The sequence below is a fragment of the Arvicanthis niloticus genome, chromosome 5 (assembly GCF_011762505.2).
Source record: "Arvicanthis niloticus isolate mArvNil1 chromosome 5, mArvNil1.pat.X, whole genome shotgun sequence".
NCBI lineage: Eukaryota > Metazoa > Chordata > Mammalia > Rodentia > Muridae > Arvicanthis > Arvicanthis niloticus.
In genome coordinates this window covers 90,993,204-91,016,180 of record NC_047662.1, presented here as the reverse complement: position 1 = coordinate 91,016,180, position 22,977 = coordinate 90,993,204, and the positions used below count along the sequence as shown (strand labels likewise).

At 41.0% G+C, this 22,977-nt stretch overlaps 1 protein-coding gene across 1 annotated transcript in view; it reads left to right on the top strand.

The window, feature by feature from the left end:
• The window catches only part of Tmem38b (transmembrane protein 38B), a 32,329-nt gene extending 9,859 nt beyond the window's left edge, over positions 1-22,470 (top strand). Inside the window, exons 2-6 of the mRNA XM_034503865.2 lie at positions 7,993-8,149; positions 14,251-14,435; positions 15,994-16,081; positions 19,577-19,694; positions 20,457-22,470. Coding sequence (XP_034359756.1) covers positions 7,993-8,149; positions 14,251-14,435; positions 15,994-16,081; positions 19,577-19,694; positions 20,457-20,672 — 764 coding nt within the window. The 3' untranslated portion in view covers positions 20,673-22,470. The remainder of the gene's footprint in view (positions 1-7,992; positions 8,150-14,250; positions 14,436-15,993; positions 16,082-19,576; positions 19,695-20,456) is intronic.
• Positions 22,471-22,977: the final 507 nt, after the last annotated feature.

The window sequence follows — 22,977 nt, the reverse complement described above, 5'->3', positions numbered from 1 at the left end:
CACACATATAACAGCCTATAATTTACTTCTCTGAGTTTAGAGACTTAGAATTATTGCTTGAATTTCTTTCCTTCTTTTTGGGGGGAGGTGAACAGAAAGAAACTTTGATCAGACATAGGATTCTATGTAGAGAGTGATGTAGTAGGAAGCATGTTCATTAAGTCAGGAGACTAGTGATTGAACTCTACCAATAATGGGTTGGGTAGCATGAGAACTTTAAATGTAGCATTCTGTTTGTACAGTGAGTGGGTTGGACTGAACACCAGCTAGAGTGTCTCCTCCTTAGGGGTCCCAGTTTTGGCTCTAAAAAGATTTTTCTCTATGTCTCTAAATTTTAATAATTTTTAATAATTTCAACTTATTCTTGTTCCCCCAGAATAAAGAATCCTCCTGCTTTGTGAGGCTCATACCTCTCCTACGTTGTATTTACCTTTGCTTTTCAACTGCTTGGTTGACAGTTCTATATGTATTTTGTTTTTTATATTAAATTCTCTCTGTTAAAATAACTATGTTTTCAGACATCTGACTAGACTCTTAACTGATAGCAGAAACCTCAGAGTAGAGCTTAACTTCACACTCTGGTTTGCCTGTGTCTTGTATTTTGGTTTTGATTTTGTTTGTTGGTTGGTTGGTTTTTGTTTTTGTTTCTTTTCTCTTCTTTTTTCTTTTGCTTTCAAAAAAAGAAAACAGGTATCTCTATGTAACCTTGGTGGTCTTGGAACTCCCTATGTAGACCAGGCTGACCTCACATGGAGATTCATCTGTCTCTTCCTTCCAAGTGATGGGATAAAACACTTGTTTTTATCAGATCCAGTATAATGTATCTATGTAGGGAGAATCTGATGCTGTGTAGATGTCCAAGAAGATCATTGTCTGGGGAGCATGTTGGAATGTAGGGAAGTTAACAGACCTGAAGACTGGTCTGGTTTAGAGAAGTGAAGGGCTTCTGCCTTTTTTCCCCCCTTTTAAATTAGTATAGAGAAAAATGCATCTGACCACTAGATTACAAGTTGCATTACTTTGATCCAGTAAATATTGCATTATAGGTGCTAGCTGCCACCAGAGCTACTACCTATCTAGATAGGAGGATTCACATTCCGTCACCAGGAGCTAGCTGCTTATAAAAAGACCTAACCACCAAGCCATGTGCTAACCATCTCTTTGTTTTTCAAACCGTTAGTTCTGGCATCTATTTTGTGTGTCTGTGTGTACATGTCTTTTTTTTTTTTTTTTTTTTTTTTTTTTTTTTTTTTTTTTTTTTACACATTGTCAAGGAGAAGAATCTGTATGGGTTCTTACTTGAGCCTTCCTACCATAATGATTTATGGATCAATATGGGGATTGTGCCAGTTGCCAAGTCTATTCTAGTTATACATTGAGGAACTGGGGAAATAACCACATAGTAGTTCTGGGTATCTACATTTTCTACTGTATTAAAAATTGATTTAAAGCTTCTTGAATTGTGTCAATCACAAATTCTGTCAGCTCTAGTTGCTTAAGGATAAAATTTAAAAGATCATTTTGATGACAAACTGTGTGACTTGTATTATTTTTCTGTTGCTGTGATAGACAAAAATTCAAGACTAAGGTAATTTATAGAAGAATGAGTTTATTTTGGCTTTGGTTGCAGAGGGTAAGTCCATAATGGCAGGCACAGTATGGCAGCAGGCACACATGATGCCAGGCCAGAACGTGAAGAGCTTATGCCTTCAAGTGGAAGCACAGAACAGTGGCAGTGGACTGGTCGTGGTGGGTTTTAGCTCTTACAGCGTGCTGCTAGTGACATACTCTCCACCCCACAACAGCACCACAGTGGGTGACCAAACATTCAAACACCAGAACTTCTGTGGAAGATTCTCACTCACGGCACTATGTTCATCACTCAGAAGTGTGTGCACATGTGTGCTGTGTGTGCGAGAACGTACCAGTTACTTTCCTGTTCCTCTGACGAAAAGCAGGTGAGAGATAAGAGTCCCTTGAAGTGAAAATGTAAAAGTTCTTTGGAATGTCCATTGGATGGTGTTTTGCCAGAGCAAACGCCTGAAGGAATGTTTCATTAAAGTGGACACAGGTGTGAAAGGCTAAGGTGGACTTGTGAAGGAATCTTTCGATGAAGCAGACACAGGACAGATGATGTTCTGCTAAAGCAAGCTCGTGAAAGGGCATGTGGTGAATTCTTTGCTAATGACGTGCGTGTATTGGTCCACCTTACATTGCATAGTTGAGCTGCATTTGTTGGGACACCATAGAGAGAAACACCAAAAAACTTCTGGTGGTGTGCTATGATTTGTTGCCTCTTCTGTGGACTCGGGCTGATTGGCAGAGTGATGTCAGCTGAGACAGACACATGTGCTGAGGGACCCATGCTGAGGCTGGAAGACACATGATGTTTGGAGGGTATAAATAGGATTGGACGGACAGTGACAGGATCTGAGCTTGGCTTTGTTAAGCCCAGGTCTCGGGATCCCCAGAAGAGCTCAAAGAATTGCCAACCCAATGTAGTGAGACAAAGAGTCTTTTAATAAATGTGAACCTGGTTTGGACTGCAATCTATTTCTACTGTGCAGGGCAGGATTGTGATGCCGCGTCTAGGGCATAAGCAGATTCTGGGGTTTCAGGGTCACATGACAAGGAAAATGATAAGGGAAGTCATTTTTCAAACACAACACCATCTGTTTAGGCGGCGGGTGGGGTCGCACAGTTGGGGAGGGAAACTCTTTTGGCCTTTGTGTTGCTATCAGGGACTACTGTTTTCACACACTGGTCACAACTGTCTGAGAAGCTTGATTGCACCATATTTTGGTGCTTATCTCCCTAATGATGTGTGTGTTTTTGCTTTTCCAAAGGACAGGGGCCACCAGCACTGGGGAGTGCTTAGCTATCTAATAGAGAGGGTGCCAGCCTCGGTGACATGGGGGCTGAGAGTTGTGGCTGTTTATCTGTTCTCAAGCTGGTATTTGCCATTCCTAGGAAGGGGTTTTTATTAGTGAGTGCCAGTGGAATGGGGATAGCTGAATTTCAGTGCCAGGCTGTGCCTCCTTTGAAAGGTCAGGTGGTAGAAAAGAGCAAGGGGATGAGGGAAACTTTGTGAGCGGTGAGGGAGTGCTGAGGGGAAGTTTTGCATGCTGGAGAGTGTGGAGGCTGGCTGCCCAGCCTCGTCTGCTTGCTGGTACAGCTAGCTGTGCAAGCCACTTGTGGGTCTCAGGTCTCGTGTCTTCACTGATGTTTGCTTTCCTGAGAAAGGCACAGCTGAGAACTTCTCCGGGTGTCCCTCTGGGTCCCTCCTGGGCCAAGGCCGAGGCCTGGCTGTCTCTCCTATCATGTCACCGCTGTTCCTAACCCGACTCTACTGAGCTAGACTGCTGGTGTATCTATGAAGTGTTTGTGAGTGGATCAAGCTGCCTCTGCCTGCTAACCTGTGAACTAAATCGCCAATTTCCAGACAACATAGTTGGAAGTTGCTCCAAAGAATCTTTCTAAACAGGTCCATTTTCCCTGTATACTTTCTTTCCCACTATCTCTGGTGGATGGTGAGATATAAGGGAGGTTAAATGTTTAAGAACCATCATTAAAAATAGGATTTGAAAAAAAATTAAAGTTACAGTCCATGGTGGGGATGGGGTAAGAACAGGAACAGTAAACTGTCTGCATTAACACACAAGAAGGCAGAGGTGTGTGTGTGTGTGTGTGTAAAAACTTCAAAAGCCTGTCCTAGGGATATATTTCTTCCAGCAAAGCTTTATAACCTTTCCAAATAGTGTCACAAACTGAGAATCAACTATTGTTGGGGTGTTCTTGTTCAAACCACCACAGTAGTTGTACATGTACATGTGGTTGTACATGTGGAGGCCACAGGATGAGCTTGGCTGTTTTCCAGCCGCCCCCACCCCAACCCTCTGTTTGAGGCTGAGCCTCTCAGTGACCTGGGCTGAGTGTCATGGCTGTATGTGTCTCTCTACCTTACTAGTGTTGGGATTGTGTACCACAACCCCTGGCTTTTTTTTTCTTCTTTTACATGGTTCTAGGGATCAAACTCAGCTGTTTGTGCTTTGCAAGGCAGGTATTTTACATACTAAGCCATTTTCCCCAGCCTCCTTTTTGTTCCTTTTTGCTTTTGTGTGTGTATCCCTTCTCTGTCTCTCTCCTGTCCACCGCCTACCCCTATGCGTGTGTGCATGTGTGTGTGTGTGTGTGTGTGTGTGTGTGTGTGTGTGTGTGCGTGCACAGACGCGCGCGCACGCAAACTAGTGATCAGTATCAGGTCTGGTTTCTGAAGCTGCTTCTGCTTTTTTGAGACAGTCTCACTGTTGCTTGGAACTCACTAATTTCCGAGGACTGTCGAGCAAGGACCTGCCCATCTCCAACCCACGTCACCACTATACTACCTTGTTTTTGATTTTTGTTTTCTTCAGTGAATTCTGGGGATTAAACTCAGGTCCTCATACTTGCATAGCAAGCTCTATACTGACTGAACTATCTCCTCAACCCCTCATTTTTTTTTTTTTTTTTTAAGAACTATAGGAGAAAGACCAAACTAAAAACATGTTAGTATTCATTCAAATACTTAATGACCTTAGAAGCTTTAAGAAAGCCAGATTATTCTCGTGTTCCTTTCTGAATGTCATAGCAACTGCTTGGCATCTGGATGTTAACTGTTGTGAAAATATCTGTAGTGCAGTGGTTCTACCGGGAAGAGGGGAAGAAAAAGGTGAAAACAGAGGCCTGAGGGAAATATGCTTAAGTTACAATATGTACTTGTTTTAAAAATTAAAAAATAAACTAAAAGAAAAGTATAGTGCAGTGGTTCTCAAAAAGAGGTCACTACTGACCTGGCACTAGGCTGAGAACAACATAGAAGGGTCCTGTTTGCCATCCCCTGAAGAATGCTGCCAGGCCTTGTTATAACCAAGTTAGTGATGCTGTTTCAGGCACAGTTTGTGGGTTCATTTGGGATTTTGTATGTGTGATTCTAAGTGAGTTCATGGAAGTACCTTATGATTTGATGTTTTGCTTTCATTCTTAGTAAAAATAAGTCTCACTGGAATGTAGCGTTTTCACTCCATTACACACCAGCTATGACTGCTTTTTGCCAAATTGAAGCTGGATGATTGAACAGACACTGTATAGCCCAGGGTGTCTAAAATACTTCTAATCAATGTAAGCACTTTGCCAGCTCCTGCTCTCATTGGGTAGAGGGAAATGCAAGCTCTTCCTATGCGCTGAAAAGGGCTTACTGTAACCTGGGTTGTATGACTGGGCTACTCTTCAAGTCTCTGACCACTGCTCTTCCCAGCACAGCCACTGCCTGTGCCTTTCCAGCTCTAGGAGGCTCTATGTAGCAGGCCTCATTCAGTTGGGCCATTTGCTTGTCATGTCTTCCTCTAGCTGTCCATTACAGCTTTCATTTGGAATTATTTGATATTAAATTTCATATGTGATTATTTGTATTTCAGCCATCTTGTACTTGAAATTCAATTTAGGTTGTAGTGTGACAGCTTTTGCAAAGGATTTTTGGGAAAATAATTCAATTGATAGCATATTTGAAATATCTTAAAGTAGGATAGAAAACTTTTTCTCTTGCACCTAAATGTATGCTAAAAATCAAGTGATTTGGGGCTCAGGAAATGTGCACAAAGCACTTGTTATACAAGTATAAGAAAAGGTGCCTGGATTCCGAGAACCCATGTAAAAGGCAGGCGAGTATGCTGGCCACCTGTAACCCCAGTGCTGGGGCAGGGGCAGGGAATCCCTGGGGCAACCTGGGTAACTAGTTTAGCTGGAATCAGTGAACCAGGGTTCAGAGAGAGATCCTACCTCAATAAATAATAAAATGGGTGGAAATTAAGAAAGATACCAATGTCAACCGTGAGCATCCATATACAGGTACGTACATATTTACACACACCCATGTACATGTATACCCCCACCCAGGTAAATATCCATTCATACATACAGTACACACACACACACACACACACATACACACTCATATCTAAGCCACGCCTCTAAGTCACACCCTTAAGTCACGCCCTTAGGTCTTATCTCTAAATCACACCTTAAGTCACACCTTAAGTTTCGGCTCTAAATCACACATTTAAGTCTCACACACCCAAGGGAAAATCCTGGGTATCTAAACCAAGATGTTAGCAGAGTGTGCTCAACTGTTGTAGGCTGTTGTAAACAAGTCTCTTGTCAGGGTATACGGCTCAAGATGGCTGCAAGGATGATAGCCGCCTTCTGTTGGCTCCCCACATGGATGTATATGGGTCCTCTTATTACCAGTGAATGCTGAGTGCAGGATAAAGGGAATGCTAATCGTTTGTTAGAAAAACACTCTAAATGTGAACTTATCAGAAGTAGTCAGTTACTTTAGGAATATATCTTCATGGTGATGGCCATATGCCATACTTTAAATCTCATTCAGATAGAGCTTCCAGTCTGAGAACTCATCTGCTAACCAGGGTATGCCTGTGTATGAGAGGAAGGAAAAAGGGTGGGGCCAGGGAAGAGGAGGGGAGGGGAAAGGAGAGCATGAACACACAGACTTGTACAAGAACCTTTACCCACTGAGCCATCTGACTGGCCCAATTAATTACACTGTTTATTTGTGTGTGTGTGTGTGTGTGTGTGTGTGTGTGTGTATGCACATGTGCACATGTGGTGGTCAGAGGACAACTTGTGGGATTTGAGTCTCTCCATCCAAAGTGTCTGTCCTAAGGATCAAACTTAGTTTGTCAGGCTTGGTAGTAAGTCAAGCCATTTCACTGGTCTTTGACCTTTCTTAATATATTCCTTTGACACATTGTTTCAGAGTGCTCACAGTAAGATTTGGGGTAGAAGGAAACACTAAGTGGGAACCTTTTAAAATGAGCCATCCATTACCAGGGAACTGGTAAAAAACCTTGGATGATATTTTAAGGATGTCAGGATTGGTCACTAAACAGTACCTCTGGGGCTGTGAGATGGTGGCGTGGGTGTCTGCTGTGCAGGCATGGAGCCCTGAGTTCATGTCCCTAGCCTCTGTTAAAGCTGGGTATGGGGCTGTATGTTCCTGTAATCCAAGGGCTGAAGGATGGAAGCAGGAAGACCCTAGGAGTTTGCTTATCAGCCTGTATAGTCAAAACACTGAGCTCTGGATTTTGTGAGTGACCTTGACTCTAATAATAAGGTAGAGAGCCAGGCATAGTGATGTATGCCTTTCATTTATTCCAGTGTTCAGAAGGACAAGATAGGTGGATGGATCTCTAGTTTCTAGTATGAGACTAGCCTTGTCTACGTAGAGTTCCAGGCCATCCAAGGTTATATAGTGCGCTGCATAAAAAACCCCTAAAAGACAGAGCAGTAGAGGAAGAAACCCTGGGTCAGCCCTGGCTTCCGCATGTGCATGCATAGGCAAGTGCACCATCACTCAAGCACATAGGTAGGCATGCCAGCTCTTACTTTCTCTCCCACCTCACAAAATCCACAGTTTTTAAAGAAAAATCTGTCGTATTGGGGATAGAGGACTCGGTGGATAAAGCACTCACTGCACAAGCACAAAGAGCTGACTTTGCATCTCCATAACCCAAATAAAAGCCAATTAAAGCAACACATGCCCAGAACCCAGCAGATCCTGGAGGCTTACCAGTCTGTCAGTCTAACTGAGGCAACAAGCTTCAGGTGCAGGCAAGTTGCTGTTTCAAAAAAAGAATGTGGAGACATGATCAAGGAAAGATCCTGACGTCACCTCTGACCTCCATGTGCCTGCACTGGAGAATACCCTCCCAACATACCTGCATATACCTGCAACTACATCCACCTTCTCTCATCTCACCACCTCCCACACAGTAAAGCCCGTGACTTAAAAAGAATACTGGTTTAAATAGCCATGACGAGCACACTAATTTAACTTGCTGGAAATAAACAAACTTTTTTTTCTCTAGTGTATTAGATTCCTAGCGCTTTCTGGTAAATATACAGTGTCTCAGAGCGTGTTTTACTCCGTCCTTTCAGGAGCAGTGGCAGCGGCATGGAGTAACCCCCTGTCCAGCTGGTTCAGTGCTATGCTCCATTGCTTTGGTGGAGGAATTTTATCCTGTGTACTGCTTGCAGAGCCTCCGCTGAAGTTTCTTACAAACCACACTAATATTTTACTGGCATCTTCAATCTGGTAAGTTGCCTTAGGCTGCACGGTGAAGTCTTTTAAGAATTGTTTAATAGAATGCAGTAAAGTGGATCTTTTTCCTTTAAACTTTTTTATGTCCTTAAGTTAATGCATGTGCAATGAATGAACCCAGATAGTGCCAAAGATTTTTAAGTGCAAAGTTTGCCTCTTGCCCTTCTTCTTATCTTCTCCCAAAGAAATTGTTCTTAGTGTTTGTGGGAACATTTTAACAAAAGAAAATATCAAATATTGTCCCAAATATTTTGTTTTATGAAATAAACTTAGATAGAATTATGACATGATAAAAATGTAAATGTGAACAACTAAATGAAAAGTCCAAGTATTTATGCTTATATATAGTTTTTCTTGTCTTCATCATTTGCTTGTTTATAGATACATAGATAGACAGACAGACAGATAGATAGACAGACAGATAGGTTCAGAGTCTCACTGTGTAGCCCTGGCTATCTTAAAACTCAGTATGTACATCAGGCAGCCCCCCAACTCATAGAGATCCATCTCTGCCTCCCCAGTGCTGGGTTAGAGGTTTGCCCCACCACATCTGGTTATTGGATTATTTAAAGGCTTCATCTTTAAACATGAATTTGGAAAATTATTGTAGGAATTGGCTTGGATTCTTCTTCATGCAGATTTACATGTTCTTAAGAAGATTGATTAATTAAGTTAAAATACATTGATTATTGATACCAATCAACATGCTTTGTTTTATTTAAAGTAAACTATGCTTTCTATTAAAAACCCTATTGGGCTGGAGAGATGGCTCAGCAACTGCCATCTGACTGCTCTTCCAGAGGTCCTGAGTTCAATTCCCAGCAACCACTGGTGGCTCACAACCATCAGTAATAGGATCTGATGCCCTCTTCTGGTGTGTCTGAAGGCGACTAGCATACATAAAATAAATGAAATACATATTTTCTAAATAACCAGACTATCAATTTAATATATATTAGGAACATTTAGAATTCATTTTTTCCTGGGCCTGGTGAGAGGGCTGAGTGGGTAAAGGAACTAGCCACACAAGCCTGGCAAACTGTGTTCTAGCTCCGGAACTCACACAATGAGATAAAGAACCAAACATTCATTTTCATTATAATTCTTATAAATGTATTAAGTAGTTATAAACAGGGATGGATGTTAAAATTACAGTAGTAATGGTAAAGTAGTAGTGGGAGCTATGGCTGTGGAGAGTAGCTGGGTGGGATTAGTCACTTGATAGCTAGTAATTATTGACTTAATACTATATACCAGCTAAGATTCATTTTCATATTATATCGTGAGTCCTGTGAAGTAGTACATTAGTTAGGTTCTTACTGCTGTGAAGAGACACCATGGTCAAGGAAAGTCTTATAAAGGACAGCATTTAGTTGGGCCTGGCTTACAGGTTCAAGGCTCAGTCCATTATCATCAAGGTGGAAACATGGCAGGGTTCAGGCAGATGTGGGTCTGCAGTTGTTGAGAGTTCTGTCTCTTGTTCTGAAGGCAGCTAGGAGAATACTAGCTTCCAGGAAGCTAGGGTGAGGGTCTTAAAGCCCATGCCCACAGTGACACACCTACTCTAACAAGGCCACACCTACTCTAACAAGGCCACACCTTCACATTCCCTGGGCCAAGCATATTCAAACCACCACAAGTACCTATTATAATTTTTTTTCCTGACAAAGTCTTTTATTGGTGACATTAAGAGAAAAAAAAGTTACTTAAGCACAATGAAACTATATATTGCATCTCTCTGATCTGATCTTAATACTGGATTCAGCTACAGCTGTTGTAGACATCCAGTAAGTTTGTAAGCTGTCCAGTCAGGTACGGAGTGACTGAGTGCATCGGATCATTTGCAGGATGAGCCTCTTCCGTATGAGCAGGATTCCAAGTTTTACTGTGTTTTTGTTTTTTAAAATCCAATCTGGTGGTAAATTAGTTTATTTATTTATTTTTTACTAGTAATTACAAGTTTCTCTCCTAAGTGGTTGGTAGCTAAAATTATGACTCACTCTATCAAATGAGAATGAAAGAGAATATACTATCAAAGTCAAACAGGCAAGTCTTCAAAGATTTTACAGGTTGCTGCTTGCTTTCAGTAAAATCACTACTTTCTCTCTTTTAGTAGTTTATATTTTTGGCTGTTTAAAGTGGGTGGAGTAGAGTTAATCATTTGATAGCTAGCATGTATTGAACTATATATTAGGTAAAATCTTTATATTTATATATATTTATATTTATATTTATTTTCATACTTAAGAGCCCTGTGAAGTAACTATTGTAATTATGATTGTAAAGATTTATTTATTTTTATTTTATGTGTGTGGATGTTTTGCTTGAATGTATGCATGTATGTATGTATGTATGTATGTACGTACATGTGTATGTGTATATGTGTGTATGTATGTATGTATGTACATGTGTATGTGTATATGTGTGTATGTATGTATGTATGTATGTATGTAACATGAATGTGTGTATGTGCCTGGTGCCTCAAGAGGCCAGAAGAGAACATTGAATACCCTGGAACTGAAATTACAGATGGTTGTGAGCCACCATGTGGGTACTGGGAACTGAAGCCAGGTTCTCTGCAAGAGTAGCCACTGTTCTTACCTGCTGAGCCATCTCGCTAGCTGTTTAAAAATTAAAGTAATTAGATTACATGTAACAGGTTTCCTAACGGCATTTTCATATGTGCTTAGTTTTGGCTGACTCCCTCATCCTTCTTTCCAACCTCCCTGCTCTCTCCTGCTTTACCCTTCCCCAGTCTTAAGTCTACCTTCCAGTTTGTATCAAGTGTGTTCTGTTCACCATTCTACCAGAGGCAGCTGTTGTTATTACTTTCTCTTGACAGCAGCAAGGAAATTGAGACCCAGGGAACAGTTCCTGTAATTTCTGTCTAGGTAGGTGTCCAGGCAGAGTCAGATTGTAGAGCTTCTGTGCATGACAGCCTCCCTGTGTCTTAGACTTGCTTACTCATCCCACAGCATCGTCCTCCAAAAGCACTGCTAAAGGACTTCCATTCTATAATGGTGCTTTACAAAGATACTAGCGTTTTGGAGTTGTTTTATGTTGCATAAATGCTGAAACTGTATAAAAAGTAAGATAGCCAGAGTCGGTTAACTTCTGGCCTGGACTTTCAGTAACTTCCTAAGTGGGCTAGTTGCTTTTTTCATTATTCCCCAATCTATTCTTCACATAATGATGAAGTGATTATCTTAAAATAAGTTATAGTGTGTCACTCCCATGTGCAATGATTTATTTTTAGGAACAACATCCTGACTTTTCCCATGAGCTGCTGCCTATCCCTACAAAGTCTCCATGTGTTCTCTTTGCTGTGATGTATTGCCCTGCTCCTTTTACTCCTTCCCGCCACCCACGTGCGGTTATCCAGACTCCTGATGCGCCTGACTTGGCTGAGCTTGTTGTACCACTCATAGAGAAGCAGGCTGTGGCTTGGTTGGGTGCTTGCTGGTCATCCTGCAAAGATGATCAGTTTTAAAACAACCATCACCACCACCACAACAAAAACTATGTATGAACTCAGATTAAAGGATGTTTTGTGAATTATACAGAGTGAAAGTTTTGTCATTATTTGAAACTGATTGTCCCATCTTTGGCCCGTGGGAGCCTTTTCGGAGGATCCCCTCAGCCCTGGGATTAGCTTCCTTGCCTCTTGGTATTATAAGATCCTTATACTTTTCTTCTGGATTTGCTTTTGGTTTTTTTTAGGAAGAAATAGCTTTTCCAAGGTTCACTCAGAGCATTGGAGACACTGCTAGGGAATCCATTGAACTGAGCTAGGGTAAAGAAAGACTTAGCCAAGGAATTGGAGACTCTGAGTATCTGGAGCCCAGATTTCTCTCTCTCTCTCTCTCTGTCTCTCTCTCTCTCTCTCTCTCTATCTCACTCCCTCCCTCCCTCCCTCCCTCCCTCCCTCCCTCCCTCCCTCCCTCCCCCCTCCCTTCCTCTCCTTTCTTTCTTTTCTTTCTTTCTTAGTTTTTTTCCAAGACAGGGTTTCTCTGTGTAGCTCTGGCTGTCCTGGAACTCACTCTGTAGACCAGGCCCCTTGAACTCAGAAATCTGCCTGCCTCTGCCTCCCAAGTGCTGGGATTAAAGGCATGTGCCACCACTGCCGGCCCGAGCCCAGATTTAAACTGTGGTTATTTCACCTTTTAGTTGGTTCATGAGCAGTGGATTGCTTTGAACTCTGGAATAGGAATGTTGTCCTTATAGTCTCTTAAATATGAGAAATGATGCTGGATCAAGACAGTGTATTTTACTGATTAATTACAGAAGTTTTAACATCTAGAATAGCATTTCAGTCTTTGCTTTTGGGGAATCTTATACTCAAGTAAGGTCATCTTCAGACCAGTAGCATGCCTAGGGGTTAGCACCATCTACTGGTAAAGACAAAAAAGAGCTTGCTTCTGTCTGTGTATAGCTGTTGTCTGAAAACTCCATATACTTTCCATATATTTTTTGAGTTGTCTTTTTAAAAAGCCATTTATGGTAACAGTGTTTAGTTTATAATTTTTATATCTATTGATTTTATGTCTAAGAATGTTTTCTTTGAACTTCCAAGCATCCTGTAGGGAGATTACATTTAGATGAGGGAAATAGATAAGTCATACATAGTGTTACAGTCTTTTTCAAGATATAGTCATGAAATTTCTTTGGTGTCCTAACCACAGACCAGGGTTATTGCAGAAGACTAACATGGGTGTAGTTTGTGTTCGTTTGGCCCAGTTAAGTGATTCTGCCTGTGGTAGACAAGGAGAGTTGATGGTAAGTGAGCCAGTGTTCTCAGTGACGAGCCCAGCGGGTTCCTCTCTGCTTGACCTCTGCTCCCATCTTATAACCTGGTTACACTGCTTTATGTTGGCTGTATCCTATTTTACTCTAATTACTACTCTGTCATTTTCTCTTTTTATTAATATGATCCACAGTACTTAAAAGTATGTGAGGGATCTGTTATTATCTTCTCGCTCCATTTCCTTTATATATGTGTTGTTTTTTTTTTTTGGTGCTTACAAGGTAAAGGTATTTTGGATATTACAAACTTAAGGTGAAATTACAATCTTTACAGAAGAGACATGCTGTTTAATGACTGTTTCCCAATAATTCATCAGAGGAACATTACATAGCTAACTTACATTGCAGAATAAGAGTGGTTTTGTCGGCAGTCATTTGTCTTTCATGCTTATTTGTAAGTCTGCTGGACATGACAGAGACTTGTGCCTTTTGCTCCATGGCAACTCAGGTGGGCACAGGTGTTTTGCTAATATGTGAGGTAGTAGGTGCACTTCAGAAATGTCTGATCCTGGGCAATGGTGGCGCATGCCTTTTCTGTATCACTTCATGAGAAGATGTGCTTTACATATCAAACTGCATATTAGGAATGGAGGGAAACTGCATTTTCTAGCAAACACTACTGACAGTATTTGAAGAGATGCTGAAGAACAAACAAGTTTAAACCTGTGCTTCTCCAGAGAATGGTTGTATTACTGTTAAATCGGCAACAACTTCATTGGCTAAAACTAAGCTTATTTAACCAGATTAAAGATTTAACTCAATATTCTTTCAGCTTCATGGAAATACATTTTCTACAACATAAACCTATTTCTTTGTGAGTTGTCTCTGTCTTTGTATAGATTTTAACTTATGCTATAAGCTAAGGGATAGAGGTCAAGATGTTAGTAGGAGTTGAAATGCCACCCTTGCTTATTTGCCAAAAGACTGGTTTTTCTAGCTCCTTTTCCCTAAGAACACACTGGATGGCCAATAGCCCATACTTGCCGGAATGGGTGGGGCACTTGCTTCTTCCTCTAACTTTCTTCTCAAACTGTGTGGATGAAAGAAAAACTGAATAGAGCATTGCAGAGTGTGTGGCTCCTCCTCTTCATGACACAGACTTATTATATACGTATTGTGTTATTTAAAAAACAGTCTAGTATCCAGTCTGCTTTTTTGAAATCACATTCCAAGCTTTTATGGGTAATTGCATTGGTTGTGTTATGCCATGTTGTTAGTGTTGATGACTTAGATTCTCACTTCTGTTCTTCTGATGTTATTTGCATATTGAAATATTTAAATTTTAATTTCAGGTATATTGTATTCTTTTGCCCACGTGACCTAGTTTCCCAGGGCTATTCATATCAACCTATTCAGCTCCTGGCTGCGGGAATGAAGGAAGTGACCAGAACATGGAAAATAGTAGGCGGAGTCTCGCATGCTAATAGCTATTATAGAAATGGCTGGATAGTCATGATAGCTGTTGGATGGGCCCGAGGTAAGATTAACATCTGTGTTCATACGTGTTGTGTTCTTGATGTGCTGCAAGTAGCTCATGAATACTACTTCTTTGCTTAAAGGGATAGGGATCACATACTGTAATATATCTTTATGGAACGTTGGAGCCTTGTCTATTTTTTTAGCTAGTAAAGTTAATTCAAAAGTTACTTACATCAGTATTTAGTGATGAGCCATTTTTTTAAACGTTTATTTAGTATATATACAGTGTTCTGCCCGTATGTATGCCTTTGTGCCAGAAGAGGGCACCAGATCTCATTATAAATGGTCATGAGCCACCACATGGTTGCTAAGAATGGAACTCAGGATCTCTGGAAGAACAGCCAGTGCTCTTAACCTTTGACCTATCACTCCAGCTATTATTTTGAGCCTGATGAACTTGTAAAGTTTCTTATGAATAATTTCTTTTGTTGTTTCTGAATCAGATGGAATCATATGTAATTATTTTACCATATATGAAATATGTTTAATATGGAATTTTGTCTCATGTAGATTAAAAAAATGCTGAGGCTAGACATGGTGAGGCATACCTATAATCTGAATACTTGGGAGGCTGAGACAAGAGGATCACAAGTTTGAAGCTAGCTTGAGCTACACAGAAAATTCTAGAATAGAAAGACCCTGTCTAAAAATGAAAACAAAATTGCTTTATATTCTTTCCTTGTCAGTTGTTAGAAATAGCAAATATTAATATTCACATTGCTCTGATTGCTTTCTATTCATTTTATGTTCTCTCTTCTCTCTTCTTTCTCTTTCTTCCTTTCTTCCTTCCTTCCCTCCTTCCTTCCTTTCTCTCTCTTTCTCTTTCTCTCTCTTTCTCTTTCTCTCTCTTTCTCTCTTTCTTCTTTCTATGTTCCTTCCTTTCTCTCTCTCTCCTTTCTTACTGTCTGTCTTCCTCTTTCTTTCTTTCTTTCTTTCTTTCTTTCTTTCTTTCTTTCTTTCTTTCTTTCTTTCTTTCTTTCTTTTCTTTCTTGTCAGTATCTCAAGTAGTCCAGGCTAACCTCAAGCTCACTGTGTAGTTGAGGATGGCCTTGAACTTCTGAGCATCTTGCCTCTACCTCCTGAGTGCTGAGCTCATCGGCCAGTGCTGCCATGCCTGGTTTATGCATTGTTGAGGACTGATGTATGCTAGGGAAATGCTTCTAACAATGTCACTAATCCTGTTGTTTTATATGTAGGAATTGACAGATTTCTGTAACCTTTGCTATGGTGCACTGCACCCAAAACTAGCCATATCAAGGAAAGAGATGTAAAGAGAGGATCATACTTTTCCTCAAACAATTCTATATATACATGTCTGTGCTTGAGAGCCCAGCTTTAACCTTAGATCAAAGTAAGACAGATAGTTGTCATTCTGAGGAGGAAAAATGCACTCGTCTCAGATCTCAGTGTATAGAAGAAAAATTTTTTCTTCTTCTTGAGAATTCTGTTTTGGTGATCTTGGATTTTAGACCAGGAGGGGATTCTGACTCCACTGGCATGTATCTTCTTAAACAGATTGGTTAAGCATTCTTGTTTCTTCCTTGTTTTGTCTTTAGGTGCGGGTGGTGCTGTCATCACAGCTTGTGAGCAGTTGTTAAAAGGAGACTGGAAACCAGAAGGTGATGAGTGGCTGAAGATGTCCTTGTAAGTGTCTCAATTATACTGAGATGTGGACTTCAGCCTTAGATACCACCCAGTTGCTTTAAAATGAATGCGCTCGGAACTATGTATGTGACTAAGATACCCGAAAAACAAATGGCAGTCACATTGGGAAGAAAACCAGCAAATTCATTAATTCAGATGAACTCTGAAAGGAAACATCAATTTTCTGTGGATTCCCTTTCTTTATAAAAACAGCTTGGCATGAGCCAGACCTATTGCGCCCCTCCCCCCCCTCAAATATATGTCAGAAGTACAGCTTGGTCTTCATGTGGGTCCCCCAACAACTTGAGCAGGGGCTACTATTCCCCTAACTGGACTGCCTTATCTGGCCTCAGTGGGAAAGGATGTGCCTAGTTCTGTAGTGACTTGATGTGCCAGGATGGTGTGATCTGAGGGTGAGGGTCTCCCCCTTCTTAGACAACAAGAGTAGGGAGAAAGGGGGGGCAGGTGCTATGGGAGGAAGAGCTAGAAAGAAAGGGGGTGCTGTGATTGGGATATAAAGTGAACAAATAAGTAAATTAATGAAAAATAAATAAAACCAGCTTGGAGGCTGAAGGGATGGCTCAGAGCACTTGCCTCTCTTACTGAGGACCCCTGTGATGTCCCATGACTCTGTAAGTCTAGAGCCAGTGGATCTGATGTCCTCTTCTGGCCTCTGTGGCACCAGCCATACATGTGGTACACAGTATATACATGCATGCAAAACACTCATACACATAAACACAACAACAAACCCTATCAGACATATGATGCAGGCATGACTTACCTTATATGTAGATCCTAGCTTTTAGTATATATGATGTGTGGCCATGAGTAGGGAATGAGTCCTGGAACTAGGAACTGACCAAGAAAAGGGGAAGTAGTTTTGAGGAGGGATGGGGTTTGTGATAGGCCAGTGGCACAGGCTGGAGGTGAAGTACAAAGGCCAGGGTCATGCTGTACAGGTTAAAGCATGGAGCCTGAAGCTTAAGCCCTTGGATCACCATGGAATTTGATCTGTTGGATGTTGAAATGTGTTGGTGCCAGGGCTGTCTCCTTTCTCTTTTTGGAAGAGAAGTGTCTGCTACCATCCCTTCCACCATTGTGGTTTGGAGGGAGAATCTGACTTCCTGTTTCTTAGGAAACAGCAATAGAGTTTTCCAGTGCACCTCAGTCTTCATAACAAGTCTAACCCTGATTTAAATCCTCTTTAAGTCCTTCTCCACTGCCCTTTTGCAGTTATCTACAAACTGCGTCTTTTTTAGAGTCAGTCTTTAAGAAACCATAATCCAAAGTGGTCAGTGTCTACATCAAGGCCGTTCTCTTACAGAGCTACTTTAGTGTAGGAACCAAACTACTAGAGTAACAAAATAACATCAAGATAAATCATAGTCCACTGAGCAGAGGTCATATGTATGTATGTGTGTAAACATGTTCACATGTATGGGTTCGTGTATGTATGTGTGTAAACATGTTCACATGTAAGGGTTCGTGTGTATCATAGTACATTCTTGTGCCTGGGGCAGCCCAGGCTGGTGTGGGATATTTTCACTGATATATCTCCACCATATATCCTGAGGTGAGGTCTTTCAGTGAACATGGAGCTCACTTTCAGTCATCCTGAGTAGCCAGCCTGCTCTGGGATTGTTGTCTGCCTCCTGTGCCCTGGGATTACTGGTGGGCTCTTATGGGCTCTTGGCACCCTATGCTTTTCATGCTGTACAGCCAGTGCTTTGCCCACTAAGCTATCTCCACAGCCCCTCCTTTGCCCTTTATACTTTTAAATGTTTTATTTGTACATTTTAGAATATTGTTGTGCATATATGAACTGATAAGTATATTAATACTAATAATTGTCTTAAAATATTTTTAAACATAGGAATATACAAGAGATGTTTAGAAATCTCTTTTCCAAGTCATGATTGTTATTCACTTATATTAATATCTGAAGTCCAGACCTTACACTGTTTTGAACCCATTCCTTCGTTTATAACTTGAATAACCTTTAAAAGTAAATTGACTTATAAAAGCCTTTTGTCATTTTTACAGTGTGGTATTCTCATAGTTTGTAATTTATTCTCTGTAGGCATAGCAAAGCTGGACAGGGATCTTTTACCAAGATACTTTCAGTATGCCACAAGTGTGTAAGGAAGCCCTGCTGCTTATGTAGGTTAGCGGTACAGTGGGGTCATAATTTCAGTTAGTCCTTAAGATGTTGGCAAAAACTGACTTGCCATGCTGAGTGATATACTAGGGTATATGGCTCATGCTGCTTGCTGTCCCTCCCTCCCTCCCTCCCTCCCTCCCTCCCTCCCTCCCTCCCTCCCTCACTCACTCACTCCCTCCCTCACTCCCTCCCTTCCTCCTTCCCTCCCTCTCCCCTTCCCCCTCCCTCTCTTCCTTCCTTCCTCCCCCCTCCCCCATTTAAGAGAAAGGGTCTTGCTGTGTAGCTATGCTGGCCTCAAACTCACAGACATCTAGCCTTTGCTTCCTGAGCACTGGGTTTATGGTGCCACCATCCTGCTTTCAGAGAGTAGCTGATCTTACTCTCTTCTGTATGGCAGCCTGAGGCTGTGCAGTGATGGCATTACACCACAGAACAGGAAGGATGTCCCTGTTTCTCTCATCTGTCTTGGGGTCTTGTTTGTCACGGAAGGTTTTTCAAATCCTTTAAGAAAGTGTTAGATGGAGAAATGTTTCTGCAGTACTGTACTGTGGAAGCATAATGGACACTCTAAAAGTTTTGTGCCTGAGGGGTTAGCTCTTGGTCAAGGGCACTTGGTGCTTGTCTTAGTCAGGGGTTCTGTTGCTGTGAGGAAACACCATGACCATAGGAACTTGGGAGGAAAGGGTTTATTTGGCTTATAGCTCTCCATTGGTTTTCATCATCAAATGAAGTCAGGACAGGAACTCAAACAGGGCAGGAACTGATGCAGAGGCCATGGAGAAGTGCTGCTTACTGGCTTGCTCTGCCTGCTTTCTTATGGAGCTCAGGTCCACCAGCCTTAGGATGGCACGACCCACAATGGGCTGGGCCCTTCTCCATTGACACTAACTAATGCCCTCCAGCTGGATCTTCTGAGGCATTTTCTAAACTGAGGTTCCCTCATTCCAGACACGTCTAGCTTTGTGAAGCTGACATAAGACAGCCAGCAAAGTGCTCTTCCAGAGGAGCTGAGTTTGGTTCCTAGCATCTGAGTCAGGCAGCTCACAACTGTCTGAAACTCTGATCTGATGCCTCTGCAAGTGTGTGTGTGTGTGTGTGTGTACATACTCATAAAGTTTATAAAGATCTCTAGTACTTTATGCTATGAGAAAATATTTTTTAAGTTTAAATAACTCAGTATTTCTGAAACTTTATAAAACATTCACATAGCTCATTTTGTGTTAGTATCTGTTAACAGTCCATTAAGTTGATGTTTACAGAGCACTCTGAGAACATTGTAGACAGAATACTTGTTTTGCTTGTCACTGACTTAAAATGTTACTTCCTTTCAGCCCTTGCAAGGTGACCCTGCTGGGGTCCATTATGTTCACTTTCCAGCACACCAGGCATCTGGCAATATCCAAGCACGATCTCATGTTCCTTTACACCATCTTCCTCGTGACCATAAAGGTACGACAGCCCCTGGGCCCACCAGCCCACATTACAAATGCTGTTGAAGGCTTATCTTTTCCTAGAGTTCTTCAGGTGAAGCTAGTGCCAAGAACACTTGGTTTTTTTGTTTGTTTTGTTTTTGCTTTTGTTTTTTTTAATTGCTGAATGTAAAAAGATGGTTCTGGGGAGTTTGCTGTATGCATCAGGATTTCCTGAAGCTCCTCTGTGGTTCTTCTGTTGCCATTAGGAGATGTTTATGGTTGGAGAGGACAGGCAGGCAGTGTCTTGGACGCCAGAGAGAAGTAGGGAGGAAGGTCAGAAGCTGCACAGATAAGCCTGCGACCGTTCCTCCCTGTGGTGAAGGCAACAGTAACAGTTGCCTGTAGACAGGAGTATAAAGTATTTACAGTTCTGACCCGTGTCAGCTGTATAGTAATGACAGCTGTATTGGCTGCTGGTGTAGACAGTAGGTAAGATTCTATCTTAATTCCTTTCACTCATCTACCCACCTATCATCTATCTATTTCTCTCGTTCTTTTTTCTTTTTGGTTAATGGTTATACTTCATTTGGTGTACCAGTACCAGGTACATTTTTAAATGAATAATCTTTAAATTCATAGCAATTTGAAAATCTCCCAGAATTTAGCTTATTTTTTTCTCCTACAGATTAAATAAAAAATACACTTGAATCCCTTTGCCCATTATTTATTTTTCTCTCTCATCTCAGTTTTAAGAAACAAGATGTTTGTACTGAAATTCAAAGTTACTTTCTTCCCCTAGGTAACCATGATGATGACAAAGGACACTGCCGTGACTCTCACGCCCTTTGAGGACACCTTGACTCGGATGCTGTTTGGCCGGCAGCAGCCACAGTTTTCATTGAGTGAAAAGAAAGCTGAAGTCAAACCATCTTCCAATGGTTCTGCCTCAACAGCATCCAAGCGGGCCACAGAGTCTTCAGGTGGTGCTAAGAGACACGCCAAGAAAGAAGACTGAGGGTTGTCCCTGAGCTTCAGAGGAAAAAGAAAGAGTTACTTATCGCTCAGAGTGTGGTGTAGTTCTGTGTTGATGATGTGGAATAGGGCTTATCTGTAGGGATGGAGGAGACAGGAGGAGGAAGTGCTTTGTTTCAGGGACACCGCTCGCTCTGCTGATTGTAACTCTTGGGGTCACGAGTGTATCATGTGAATTTATTTTTCTGGTGTAAGAGATTCTCATAATTATTTGAATAGTTTTATATTGATAAAAGAATAATTTTTTAAATGTTAGAAAAAGTTCACTTGTTACTGCAAATTCTAAGAATTTAACACAAAAAATTCAGTATTTTTTTTTTACTTTTTGAATGACTATAATTGTGTTTTAATTCTGTAGAATTTAACTTTTACTTCATATTTCCAGTATAATTCCTGTATATAGAAGACAATTCCTATTTAATTTTGAACACAGAAAACTTTTCCTAAATACTTTTTAATCTAAAATAAATTAATAGTGTATATTTGGTGTATACATTTATTTTATATATCCTGCACACATTAAAATATCTGTAATTTAATTTATTTTAGTTTCAAGTATTATTTTTCATTGAGGCCACAATATTAATATGAGTCTCAGTTTGAACTTTGTTTTATGCCCTTGTTTTAAAAACTACTTTTTCCTCAGAAAAGCAGGGTTACAATTTGTGTATATCTTTTTCTTTTTGCAACAGCAGTCTCACTCTGTAGTCCAGGCTGGCCTCAAACCTTCTCCTACCTCAGCTGCCCAAGTGCTGGGATCATGGGCATGGGCCACCATGCCAGGCTAGGAGTATAGTTTTGATTGTTAATAATTCTGTGTTTGGAACCTGAGTTGTTTTGTCTTTGTCCTTACCCCATTTCAACAGCTGGAGAGATCCTTCACATGCCCTATGTTTCTCCTGACTCAGTAGTTCTGAATAGGCTGGTAGCATGTCTGTGACTCAACAAAAAGTACCACCGTGACTGAAAATGTGTCCTGTATCTCTTTTCTGGTGATCATTGCTTCAGGAGTTTATTTGACTGTCTCTTGTGAGTTTGCGTTTGGGTATCTCTGCTTAATAGACATGTGTTTGTTTCTAGTTCTATCTGAAATGAAAGCTGTTTTCCTGTGAAATGCTCAGCTCTCATGAGGACTGTCTTCCCACGTTTGATGTGAACCACAGAACCTCACGTCACGTGGTAGACTACTTGAATGAAGTAATACAATATTAAGTCCGCCACTTCATTGACAAGATGAAAAGCAAACAAGCAGACATACTAAATGATAAATTTTATTTGCTTTATTTGGTGCATAAAAGTCACGTTATAACATTAGAATTCTGTGGTGTGACTTTCGTACCAAGAGCATGAGCCTGCCATCTGTGTCAGGTGTTTGTGGTTGGTTAAGAAGCACTTCAATAATATTCAATATGTAAAGGTTTTCTTTCTTTTTTTCTCTTTTGCTTTGTTTTTCAAGACAGGGTTTTTTCTGTGTAACAGCACTAACATTTTTCTTCTTTAGTTTTTAACAAACATGCACAATAGCACAAACTTTTACTTGATTAAGAAAAAGATTTTGAGTGGGGTACTTTTGATAACCTTGAGAAAATGCTTATTTTTGATACTGTGACAAAAAGCACTAAATTGCATTCTCTATTATATATTTGATGATCTGTAGTTAAAAACTTTGCAAAATTAATGTTATTGGTCAGTTCTGAAGTTTTAACTGTAGTTAAAATGGTAAGAATCTTGTTTTTTTCATTTGTGTTAAAAACAAATCCATTAAAATAAGTACTTTAGTATTCAAGGAGTATTCTTTTTTTTTTCCCCCTTTTTTCTTTTGTATTGTTTTGAAGAAGAAGTTCAGAGTCCTGTGTTGTTTTGACACTTGTGGAACACAGTCTGAAGGGGACATTGCACTGGAGAATGGATTAGGCTTGAGACTTCCTACCCTGAATCTGCTCAGGCAGTGGACTCTCAGAGATCAGCTCCTTATTTCTTACCTACCAGGAAGCCTGGATATGGTCCACAGGTCAGCTTCACATGGCTAGTCTCACCTAGGGGAGCTAGGAACGCTGCCAGAGCATGGCCCCCTGGTGGCAGTGATGGAGCCTCCAGCAGAATGTGCCTAAATGCTTTCAACCTGGGTCACCAGAGTTTTCATTCTTCCTTTCTGACAGTTTCCCTTAAGGGAGAGAGACCGAGTATATAGTAGGTGGATTTCAGTGGGAACTCTGACCAGTGGCCTTTCCTGTGGGCAGACTGAGAGGCAATGAGAGGAGTGAAGGGTGCACATTTTACTGTGGGTG